The 12,700-nt window shown below is 37.8% G+C and overlaps 1 protein-coding gene across 2 annotated transcripts in view; it reads left to right on the top strand.

The window, feature by feature from the left end:
• Window positions 1-12,700, top strand: part of DNAJB11 (DnaJ heat shock protein family (Hsp40) member B11) — a 20,849-nt gene extending 8,149 nt beyond the window's left edge. Inside the window, exons 3-10 of one of the 2 annotated variants that reach the window (XR_012481525.1) lie at window positions 1,286-1,383; window positions 2,458-2,590; window positions 4,262-4,404; window positions 8,671-8,753; window positions 9,813-9,870; window positions 10,652-10,784; window positions 11,087-11,282; window positions 12,256-12,700. Coding sequence is in view for 1 of the 2 variants with exons in the window: in XM_074264236.1 (XP_074120337.1) it covers window positions 1,286-1,383; window positions 2,458-2,590; window positions 4,262-4,404; window positions 8,671-8,753; window positions 9,813-9,870; window positions 10,652-10,763; window positions 11,123-11,282; window positions 12,256-12,320 (852 nt within the window). In the remaining variant the exon portion in view is untranslated. The remainder of the gene's footprint in view (window positions 1-1,285; window positions 1,384-2,457; window positions 2,591-4,261; window positions 4,405-8,670; window positions 8,754-9,812; window positions 9,871-10,651; window positions 10,785-11,086; window positions 11,283-12,255) is intronic. The other variant, XM_074264236.1, reaches the window with a different exon arrangement.

The raw sequence follows: 12,700 nt of genomic DNA, 5'->3' as shown, positions 1-12,700 counted from the left end.
TTTGTGAGTAGAGAGAAGATAGATGTAGGAGATAACTCTGGGATTAAAATCAATACTAGCTAGTATTTATATAGCACTTTAAAGTTGGCAAAGCACTTTATAAATTTTACTAGTTTATAGTAAGGAAAATGAAACCGAGAGAGGTTCAATGACTCATACTGTAAATGTCTTAGGTTCAGCTGTAAACTCAGATCATCCTGACTCCAGATCTAGGGCTCTATGCACTGTGCCACTCCACTGGCAGTAAAACTTGGCTATTTTGTTTATGGAAAAGAAGGGAGTGGAAAATAGGATTCCTTGTCCCTAAAGTTGCAAACCTGGATGACTTAAAAGATGCTGGTACTCCTGGCAGAAATAGAGAGGTTAGTTTTAGATATGCTGAATCTGAGATTCCTTCCTATTTCATGGAGTTGTCCAACAGGCAGCCAATGAGGTTCTGAAGAGAGGCCCAGCATTTGAGCATTTCTTAATCTGTTTCTAGTGAGTGATAGAAAACCATTGTTTAAAATACAAACCATTACTGATAATTAGAATATCATTAAAGTCATCTGAAAAGATAACTCCTTGCTCGTTCTTTAAAATTGTCAGGAAAAAAAGACACCATAGATTCCGTTCTAGTACTTCGAATTATGAAGTCATAGAACTAAACAGCCAGACGTGACTTTGAAGGTTTTTAAGTCCAACTCATTTTATAGATGAGGAGATTGACTTTGCCCATAGTCATACACATGTGAGCTGAAGAACCCAGGACAGAATGAAGGTCCTTGTGATCCACCATTATATTTCTCCATCTATTGCTATAGCCTTTGTTTCTTGTTCTTGTTACCATTTAAATATATCATTCTTGTCAGCAGAAACTTTAAATGATTTATAGGATAGTCCTTAATCTGTTTTTACTAGATGGTAAAGTTCTCTGTCGGCCTTCCATTTTCAGGTAAAGTAAGTCTGACTTTGTTAGCCTTTATTAAGAGAAGAAACTGGCTTCCTAGGAGCCTTAGTGTAAAGGAAGCAAAGTATGTATGTGCTCCACTGGCAGGACCTTGAAAGAAGCTATATAAAGGAAGTAAGCTTTAAGACAACCCATTCTGCTGTCTCCTAAAATATACATCAACCCTGCATCTAATTAAGGTTTCCCTAGATGGTTAGGTGAGTGATTTATCGTAGGACAAATATAAAAAGTTTAGATGAAGGTTTCTTTTTATCAGAAGTCTAGAAGTCAAATATGACTGTGGATCTATTAAAGGCCAGGTATTCAAAATCTCTCTTATATGTCTTTTATCCTTAGGTGCTATCAGATGAGGAGAAACGAAAGCAGTATGATGCTTACGGTGAGGAGGGATTGAAAGATGGTCACCAGAGCTCTCATGGGGATATCTTCTCACAGTAAGAAATTTACCTGTCTACAAATCATCCTGCTTGTAAAAATTAGTCACTTCTTCTTGACACTGGGAAATAATTTTTACTCTTAGCTTTTAGAATGTGTTTTCTCTAAAAAAATCAACCTTTATAAAATAGAGAGGGAAAGTCTACCTATATACACCGATCATTTCTTCCTCCACCCCTACTCTCATCCCATGCTATATCTGTCAGAAGTGTGGGGGCAATGATTATAGCCAATAGTGGACAGTAGAGACTTATATTCTAGCATTTACTACTGCCTTCTCAGCAGTTTAGATGTGTGAAGGGCTGAGCAAGACACCACTTCTATTGAGCAATAGAAGTTTCATGACAAGATATTAGTAGCCTCTTTTTAATCTCTGAAAACTGCAATGTATCACCTGAGAAGACTGAAGAGATGCACCTTAATATGGAGCACCAGGTCTGCCTCTTGACTAAGGGAGACAGACTATCAAATTGAGAGCTTCTTAAGAACTACAGTGGCCCCAGCTATCTATGGGTTTTAACTTTGAAAGATAATACTGAAAGATTTGTGTGTATGTGTTTAATCCAAAATGATGCCTTTGTTAGATATTTGTTATTTTTGCTTATAGATTTGCCTTTTAAAGGCTCCATTTCAGTGGAATTATCTTTAAGATTTTGGCTCCTAATCACAAAAGAGGAGAATGTGACATTCATAAAATTCAGTCACCTCAGAGTAAGGTGACTTACCATAAAGAATAAAAAATTTATTACCATTTTAAAGACATCATGTGTTTTTATCCAGAATTACAGATCTAACTTTTGTCAGTAAAAAACTTTTGCTAATCCTCTTTAATTTCATCGCCTCCTTTTTGAAATTACCTGCAATTTATTCCATATATAGATTTTCTTTGCATAGAGTTGTTTGCATGTTGAATCTCCCATTAGATTGTTAACAAAGCAGGAATTATGTTTTGCCTATCTTTGTATCTCCAGCAATTATGACTTCTGGCACGTAATAAGTGCTTTTTGATTTACTATAGTTAGTCTGAACTTGGATTTTTTTTCTTATCCTAATGATTCCATAATTCCTTACAGTTTCTTTGGAGATTTTGGCTTCATGTTTGGAGGAAGCCCACGCCAGCAAGATAGGAACATTCCAAGAGGAAATGACATTGTTGTGGACCTGGAAGTTACTTTAGAAGAAGTATATTCAGGAAATTTTGTGGAAGTGAGTTGAAAAGAATGATTACACTTAAAGGCTTCAAGATTTGCTAATGGGACTAAGAAAGGTTCTTGAATGCTTTCTTGTTTTTATGCCTTTCTTAAGGAAAAAATCTTGGTAGGTGGGTTAAGAGAAACCTTGATCGGCACATAAGATATCTGTTATATTATGAGGGGAAAGATCTATTAAAGCCATTATTCTGGCAGTAAGGATGGACAGCTCTTACAGATAACTAACTGGGTGACAAGAATCTCTGTAACAGCCTTGAGAAACAGGAGTTCCCTATGATGCCCTTTAAGTTTGAGAAGAGGCCTGTCATCAAACAGTAAAAACCTTTACTAAGGAAGTAGACCTTAATAAATATAGAGGAATCAAATCCTACTTTAGGAGAGTGTGTGACTTAAAGGTCATATTATCAGTCTTTTTAGAAAGGAAATAAGTTCCTTGGAACAGTTACACTTTTTTCATAAACCTAGTGTTTCACATGTTAGGGCTACTTGCAAGTAGTCTCTCCAAACATTTATGACATTTTTCCTTAACTTTTGCCTTTCAGTTGAATATTAAAATTTTTTTTTTAACTTAATGAGAATGAAATTCTTCATATAAACTCATAACCATATCCTTGAAGGGATTTGGACATATGGTTACACTCTGTTTTCAAAGAAATGGACCTTTTATTCTTACAGATTAAAAGTTTGGGTCTGGAGATTATGAGGAGGAAAAAATTCCATGCCCAGAGTTCTGAAACAAGGAAGTCATTTCAAAAGAATAACCTTGAGCTTAGGTCGTAGGTGTGACCCGTGTTAGCTTTCTGTCAGTTGCCTGTGCTCTCCAGGAGGGAGCGAACACATCCTCATGCCAAGTTCTTTTCATAGTGATACAGAGATTTTAATGGGCTTTCATATCCTTGATCTAATTATGGCTTCCTAATTCTATCTAGTAGGCAGCCTTGTTTATAGATGAGGAAACCGAGGCTCTGAGAAGTTCTACTTTGCTGAGGTTATTTACCCAGTCAGGGCAGAGTCAGCCCTGGAAATCAAGACTTCTGATTTTTACTCCATGTTTTTTTGACTGTCTCATACTAGTTCCCTTCATATCTCTGCAGCTTAAGATTATAGCTAGTAATGTAATTACAGTCTTTTTTCAAATTCTCGTTCTTCCCTCTCACTTTTAGAGTTGTGATATATGAGTCTAGTTTGCTTCATTTATGATTCAAAATGATTGACAAAGTTCTGAGGACTTAGGTTTTATAGAGGACTATCATGAATTAAGACTGTCTGAGAGTGGATTTGAACTTAGGTCTTTCTGTTCCAAGCTCAGCACTACCTAATCCTAACCCCAGTTCCTACCATGGATGTAGTGCTGAGCTTAGAACAGAAAGACCTAAGTTCAAATCCACTCTTAGACAGTCTTAATTCATAAGTCATTGATCTTTGCTTGCCCCAGTTCCTTAATTGTGAAATGGGAATAACAAAGCACCTCCTTCCCAGAATTATTGTGAGAATCAAATGAGATAGTCTTTGCCTGGCACAGGCAAATAAGTAGGTGCATATTTCCTTGGATAACTCACTGAGGCAGCTAACAGTTCTTTTATTTGATTTGTGGAACCCAGGAGCAGTGGGCTGAAACAGGATGTTTGAAGATTTGCCTGACCTCTCCTTTGTCTTCCTTTTGTAGGTAGTTAGAAATAAACCTGTGGCCCGGCAAGCACCTGGCAAACGAAAATGCAATTGCCGACAAGAGATGAGGACAACACAGCTGGGCCCGGGGCGTTTCCAGATGACTCAGGAAGTGGTCTGTGATGAATGTCCCAATGTCAAGTAAGAGCTATGGGCTTAGCCATTGATTTCCCTTTGAATTGGTTTCTTTATGCTTTTGGTTTTTACCCATCTTCATCCTAGAATCAATCCCTGCTCCCTGAGAGTCATTCTTTGTAACAAATTAAAAAAGAAAGATTAAAAAAACAGACAACTAATCAACATATCCCAAGTCTGAAAATGAAGGCAAGATTTCTCACTGATACCCCAGTGAGTACAAAGAAGGGGAGGGATACAAATTCTCACATCTCTTCTTTGGGGACTAACTTGTCAGTTAGTCACCAAACATTTGTTAAGTGCTTACTATATACCAGACACTGTGCTAAGTGTTTGGTATTGCACAAAAAGCAAAATCATGGTCTCTGCCCTTAAGGCACATACATACAACATCCTGCTGGCAGAGCTTACATTTCCTGTCCCAGGTGATTTTGGGAAGACAAAACTGACCCCAGCTGAATACCAGTCCCCTTTCCCTTAGGCTGGTATCTTGCTCCTGTTCCTTCTGCAGTATGATTGCAGAACAGAGTGCTGCCAACACTGTAGTACTGGCCAGCACAAGCAATTGGGTTGGTTTGTATATCCCTGCCAAAGATTGGTGAGAGAATGCTGAATGAGCAAGTTAGAGATTTGCCTCTTCACCTGTTAATTCATCAGATTTTTATCTCATTCTGATTCTTTATGTCAGGACTTCTTAAACTTTTTCTACTTGCTGACTTTTTTTGCCTGAAAAATTTTTACACAACCCCAGGTATATAAGTATATAAAATAGGTATACAAATCAAACATTTACTGATAATAAATCATAATTTGTGACCTCCCAATATTTACTTTAGAGGACCCATATGGGGTCTTAAATCAGTTTAAGAAGCTGAATCTTAGAGCACAGAGACAATTGAAATCGCTTTATCTCTTGAATAGTTCATGTTTTGGAAAGGTTTTGAAAGAGGTCAGAGAATCAGAGAAAGTGCCTGAAATTCCAACTTGTTGGTTCTATAACCCAGAAATTTCAAGTAACCAATTTTGTTAATGTTTTAATTTCTCCTTGATCATGTTTATAGCATAAATTTGCTTTAGCCAGAAGTATGGACTACAATGTATTACAGACAGTTTATTATTAGTGCTTGAAGGAAGCTTGTAGATCTTGTTTTCAATTTGACTTTTGAACAGTTATTCAGACTGATGATGAGTCTTCACTTAGCTGATTGGGATTGTACTTCTGAGAATCAGTGATTTCTTTACCTTATTCTTTTAGAAAATGTAACAGGTCAAGTTCTTTACATAAGAGTATTTTGGAACTATTAAAAAAAAAAAAATCCTGATCAGTCCAACTTTCCAACATGATTCTTGAAAACAGAACGTTTGGTCTTTCCATTATTATTTAAGACCAAAACTTAAGAGGCTCTCTGATATCATTGATGTGAATATTTCTTCCATCAGTATAGATTTTTTTTTTCATCCTGTTTGGTTCTTGTCCATATTCTCTAATATATCTTTTATTACAGAGGATCTGCTTAGCATACCCTGGAGGATTTCTTCTTTTTTTTTTTTTTTTTTTTTTTTTTTTTTAATTTTTAATTTTATTTTATAATTATAACATTTTTTGACAGTACATATGCATGGGTAATTTTTTACAACATTATCCCTTGCACTTACTTCTATTCAGATTTTTTCCCTTCTTCCCCCAACCCCCTCCCCCAGATGGCAAGCAGTCTTATATATGTTAAATATATTACAGTATAATTTAGATACAATATATGTGTGTAGAGCCGAATTTCTTGTTGCACAGGAAGAATTGGATTCAGAAGGTAAAAATAACAGTTTACATTCATTTCCCAGTGTTCCTTTTCTGGATGCAGCTGGTTCTGTCCATCATTAATCAATTGGAATTGGATTAGCTCTTCTCTATGTAGAAGAAATCCACTTCCATCAGCATACAGAGGATTTCTTCTTAATTCTTGTGTTTTGTGGGTACCAGTATAGCATTCAGGTTTTTATGTGTTTCCTCTCTTAAGGAATTACCTTAGCTTCTTTTTCTATCATATATTTCCTTCTATAATGTCATCATTGAAAATGAACTGCATCCCATTCAGCCCATTGAGTTACCTGCATCTTAGTTTTCCTCATTCTATTGGGGAATGTCTAAACAAATTGCGTTACATGAGTGCCATGACATATTATTGCCCTGAAAGAAACAGTGAGTGTAAAAAATTCTGAGAAGCTCAAGAAGTCTTCAGTTTGAACTCGGACAGAATACAATAAAACCCTGAAAATCAATATCTATAATGACAGCACTGTAGATAGGAAAAAAAAGAATTAGAGTGCTGAATAATAAGCAGCTTTGACTAAGAAATAAGGGGAAGTAATGTACTTCATCTCTTGACAGAAGTGGGAAGAGTCTGAGTGTTGTTAGTGCATATATCATCTGACATGATTACTGGTGTTGGTTTTGCCGGACTGCTAGGAATCTTTTTTTTTTTTTTTTTTTTTTTTTTTAAATTTAATCCTGGTTATAAAGTTTGTTTTATCTGTGTGGGGAAGGAAGAGAGAGAGAGAGAGGTCTTTGTTCTGAAGAGCACTTTGGGATCATGTAAAATTCTACATGGAATTTCCCAAATATAGCCCTACTCACTTTCCCTTTTGCTCAATTCTGGGTACTGCTCCTGGTATCCATTTTGTTGGCGCCTCCTATGTGTATGCTAACTTATTGGACTGGTCATGTAACTGAATGTATATACCATATTTTAAATTCAACTTTTTTTTTTTTTTTCTGCATGGATTTGTTAAGCTACTTGAGTAATCCTCTTGTCTCTTTAAGGACTTCCTTTAATTTTCTGGGCTTAATGCTGTCAGTGAGAGCAACTGTCATTAATTATGTCATTTGCAGATTATCATTTTACAATATTGCTGTTTGTTACTTTATACACAGTACATTTTACTTTGCATCAGTTCATAGAAGTCTTACCAGGTTTTTCTGAGAACATCCTGCTCATTATTTTTTACAGCAAAATAGTATTCCTTCTTAATTACATACCACAATTTATTTAGCCATTCTCCAACTGATGGGCATTTTCTCAATTTCCAGTTCTTAGCCCCAGGAAAGAGTTACATATAGATCTTTTCCTTCTTGTTTTTCTTTTTTGGCATTTTTTCTGAGGGAAACTGGGGAGAGCTCAGGAAACTTCCTGGTTTCTCTCCACCTTCTTGGCCCTGTCTTTTTTTTTTTTTTTTTTTTTTTTTTTTGCTAAGGCAATCAGGGTTAAGTGACTTACCCAGGGTCACACAGCCAGGAAGTATTGAGTGTCTGAGGCCAGATTTGAACTTCAAGGCTGGTGTTCTATCCACTGTATCACCTAGCTGCCCACCTCCCACTCCCCGTCCCCTTTTTTAATCTCTTTTACCATACAAAACTAGTATTGGTATTGGGTCGAAGGACTCACCCATTTTCTTCTTATTTTTATCAGAGATAGTTTTGATATGTTTAGGTCATTCTCATAAAGAAGAAGAAAAGCAAATGGGCTGCTAGTTATTGAGGTCCTCTATCACCTTCTCTGAGTATTGTAATGATTTTTACATTCCTTTTTTATCTTCATCTCCCCAAGACATCTTATAAAATGAACTCCATAAGGCTATTAAGATTGTGTCTTCTTTAGCTCAGATTTCCTTGGTAGATGCTTGGTTCTGATATCTTCAGTGTTATTTCTTCTCAGGAAGTTGTCACGAGACTCAACTGAGATAATGTTTGTAACGCTTTTGTAAATCTGAAAACAGCAAGTAAAATGTAAATTGTCATGTCCTCATGTGGTAGAAGATTGGGGCTGAGGTGTTTGCCTGAATTGGGAAGCTCTACTGGCGTCGATGAGCAAAATTGATTATTCTAGAAATGAAGAGTAATCTGTTTCAGGAAAAACTATATATGTGCTTCAGTGGAGGTTTCAGAAAAATTAATTTTTTTCAATTGTTTGAATGAATGAGATGGAATAGTTTGTACCGGCTTGATACAGTTCTTTGAGAGGCTCGTAATGGAGGTGGTGTAATAACAGAATAGAAGATGTAGGTGATGGGTGGCTTCTTGGTATAGTGGTGTATATATTTGGGAGCTTTCTCTCTGGATATGAGTCCATAGGCACATGTGTCCAGGTTTGCTGAGTAAGATTCAGAAATTGTGCTTTTCTCTGATAGAGAAGCTCCAGCTAGTCTGCTTATGAACTACCAAGTTCTTCCCTATTTGGTCAATCATCTTTGTAATTTTTTATTTCTTTTCCATTTCAGGTTGGTGAATGAAGAACGAACTCTCGAAGTAGAAATAGAACCAGGGGTGAGAGATAGCATGGAGTATCCCTTCATTGGAGAAGGTGAAGCATTATAAACCCTTTGCTCACTTCAGCCCAAATAGTCATAGCTACTTTGAGCCATAATCTAGATATTTATCTTTTTAGTGTAATGAACAAAAAGAGCCCTTGTATATTATCAAAGAATTTTTCTATTTAGAACATGATAAATATATTTAACATTTGTTTTTAAAACTTTTGAGTTCCAGATTCTTTCCCTTCCTTCCTTCCCTCCACCCCTGTTGAGAGTATTCTCTTGTACATGTTTAACATATATTGGATTATTTGATGTCTAGGGGAGAGAGAAAAATTTGGAACACATGGTTTTGTGAGGGTAAATGTTGCAAACTATCTTTCCATATATTTTGAAAATACAAAGAGAATTATATCCTCAATTCAATGTATTCATTCAGTAATTCAATATAGGTTATATATGTATAGTCACGCAAACATTTCCATAATAGTCATATTGTTTTTTAAAAAAAATAAAAAATAACCCCCCATTCTAATTAGCATAGTTTTTAAAGATGCAAAGCTACAGTTGATATCACTACAATCTTGCTTTTGATTCACACTTTTAGTGTTGATTTAGTTAAATGAAAAACCCCAAAAGGAACAATGTGTTTACAATAACATTTATACTTTGCTATGTCAGTGAATTACTTTCTAAACTCTGTAGGAAATTGGAAAATTATTCAGTAATTTGCTTAGAGCCTTCATCATATGTATTCTAAAGTTTCCAGATTAATGTGCCCAGGTAGCTACAGCTAGCTTTTTAGCCATATTTCTTGGATACTGAGTGGTACTTGTACAGAGGCTGTCTTCTGCCAGATGCTTTGCAATTGCTTAGATCAGGGGTTCTCAAACTACGGTCCTCGGGCCAAATGGGGCCTGCTGAAGACGTTTATGTGGCCTGCTGGGTTATGGCAAATGAACTGAGGGGCGGAGACAGAGTGTGAGCTTTTGTTTTTACTATAGTCCGGCCCTCCCACAGTCTGAGAGACAGTGAACTGGCCCCCTGTTTAAAAAGTTTGAGGACCACTGGCTTAGATTGTGACATTAACCTACAACTTCCTGATTTAGGTGAGCCACATGTGGATGGGGAGCCGGGAGATTTGCGTTTCCGGATCAAAGTTCTTAAGTAAGTGTTGTAATCTCAAATTAAAGTTTTCTTTCTTCCAGAGTAGATTCAGGATGTAGAGGCTAAGCCCCCTGCCTTTCCTGAGAATTCAGCACACTAATGTTGTGATTTTATTCTTTAACCTCATTGGTAGTACCTTGAATTAGACATTTTAGAACTAACTAAATAAATAAGGGTCGAACCAGATAAATAAATCACTGTTCTTTGTTCTTGGAGATGGGGAGAGGGTGTTAAAAAATATATGTGTGTGTAGTCTAGTTTAGAAATTATAATTTGTATATAAAAAATTAAAGGGGGAAGAACAAGTTCTGGAGTATAGGAGACATTAATGCAATGGGATAATACTAAAATGCAGCAGAAGTTAGCAAAGCTGAAAATTAGGAACAATTCAGGAAAATATCTTTATGAAATAATATAAATGGAATCAAAGCAAAACCAAAAGAATGATATCCATAGTAAGATCACACAAGGCAAAATGATTGGCGATAAACGGACAGCACTAACTCAGCACATTGAGCTATTTGATGTCCATTGGGTAAGTTCCCAATGAAACCTTTAATTGGGAAAAGGGGGATTCCACAGAAAAAAACTTATCTAACCAAGGCAAAAGTAAACCTGGATCAGAGGACCTCTGGAAGTAAGATTGTTTCTTACCTTAAATGAGAAGCGTTTCCTGATTCCATATTAATGTTCCTCCTCCTATTCCAAGGAAGGGATTGTAACTCAAACTAAAGCCCGAACACTTCTTGGAAGCCCGTCTCTGATCTCCTTTGCTCTGCAGGCACCCTTTGTTTGAAAGACGAGGAGATGATTTATATACAAATGTGACAATCTCCCTGGTGGAGTCACTGATAGGTTTTGAGATGGATATCCAGCACCTGGACGGCCACAAGGTAAGACCACCAGCTTTGGGGGCTGCCCCCTCCCACAGCCTTAATGCTGCTGAATTCACCACCTAAAAAAAGCCAACTATTGGAAAACCATTACTCTATGCCCTTGTCTAGTGCTCCGTGATAGAATGAGCTAACTAATCCATGACTAAGATGGCTTATGGTCAGGGATGACAGCTGTTGAGGGCTCATTTTTTCTCTTCAGTCTGGAGACATTCCCCTTTTGATTTACCTCCACATGGTGATTTTTCCCTGTCTGGAAGGGGGACATTGAGCAGGAACTGGCTGGGGTCTGCATGTGGCTATAGTGGGGTACTCTCAGACAGTGATCCCACCTTCTCATGGTCCCTCTTGTTTTCTAGGTTCATGTTGCCCGGGATAAGATCACCAGGCCAGGGGCCAAGCTATGGAAAAAAGGAGAGGGGCTGCCCAGCTTTGACAACAACAACATCAGGGGCTCTCTCATAATCACCTTTGATGTTGAATTTCCAAAGGAGCAGTTTACAGAGCATCAGAGAGAAGGTCTGTGTCCCCCACATTCAGTCTGTGTCTGTTGGGGCCATGTTGGCTTTAGCAACCACTGACCCTTGGAGGGATGAGCCCTTAGAGGAGGACCCGGGTGGGAGGTCGGCCTTGGCTTTTTTTGATGCTTGGCCTCATGCTTATGAGGGATTGATTTCCCTTTCAGTTTGCTCCTTCTGGGAAATAAACATACACAAGTTACACTAGGATGTAGTATGAGGGAGCTGCTTCAAGATGAATAGAAAAATGAGCTCTTTGGCGGGGGGGGGGGGGTAGGGGGGGCGGGCAATTCAACATTAAGGTCACACAGTAAGTATGAGGACAGATTTGAACTCAGGTCCTCCTGACTCCAGACCCAGTGCTTTGTCCACTGTATCACCAGCTGCCTCCTCTCCTTACATATTAATGAAGCTTTAGAGTTGGGGAAAGGGTCAGAACCAGGGAGAGGAAAATCCATGATCCGTCCTTTGTGCCTGTATGTGATGAAGTCATTGCTTTGGATGGTCAGTGATGGGCTAATTGTGCAGAAACTGCTCTGACAAGAAGGAAAGGGAGGGAATAAAGGCAGGAATGGAGAATGATGGAAGGCAGGAAAAGGGATAGCAGGTAAGTAAACAGGGCTCTATCCAAAGGTGCCCTCTTTCTCAGAATTTCTCTGTCTCTACTCCCTATCCCTCCTCTCCTTCAGATGTGTTCCCACTCTGACTGCTTGTCGGCCGCTGTGTCACTCGGCCACAGAAGGGGAGCTAGGCTTGTCCTTAACTGTTAAGTGCTTTCCCTGCCCATTCTAATGATTCTTGGTCTTTTTCTTTCCAAGAATTTAAAATGTATTGGCCCAGTAATTGGGACATATAAATAACACTGGATGTCCTTGTTTTTGTCCTTCTGGAAAGTGATCGCAAGTTTACACCAGAGTGCTAGGAGTGCACGCTTTGCACTAATGAAATCATTCCTTGTTTTTTCTTGCCCTCAGGTATCAAACAGCTGCTGGAGCAAGAATCAGTGCAAAAGATCTACAATGGACTGCAAGGATATTAAGTGGATAAAATTGGACATTGTTTAACATGATAAATGGATCAGAGATATTTATTATCTGAAGGTGTGCTTTTTGTAAAAGACATACAAGATTTTGTTTTCTAATGACCTTCATGGAGTGAATGAGAAAGTTTGCATTTGTCCATTTACAACCAGAAAAAAGGAGTATGGAGACTGACTGAGAAATTAACCCTTATCTCTCCTTTTGAGGAGCCAATGCCTGGTGCTCTCTGCAGAGTTCTGGAACCCAAAACAATAATGGCAGGTGGCGCTTCCCAAGTGAAGGAAAAGCATCTCCAGAACGAGGGGTGGTGGTTAGCTCTTTCACTCTCAGAGTATCAAGTGGAGAGGTCTGTTTTTAAATACATTTGGTTGTTACTTTT

This window comes from Sminthopsis crassicaudata, chromosome 4 (genome assembly GCF_048593235.1).
Source record: "Sminthopsis crassicaudata isolate SCR6 chromosome 4, ASM4859323v1, whole genome shotgun sequence".
NCBI lineage: Eukaryota > Metazoa > Chordata > Mammalia > Dasyuromorphia > Dasyuridae > Sminthopsis > Sminthopsis crassicaudata.
The sequence above is the reverse complement of the archived record's forward strand: the minus strand, read 5'-3'. Positions and strand labels throughout refer to the sequence as shown.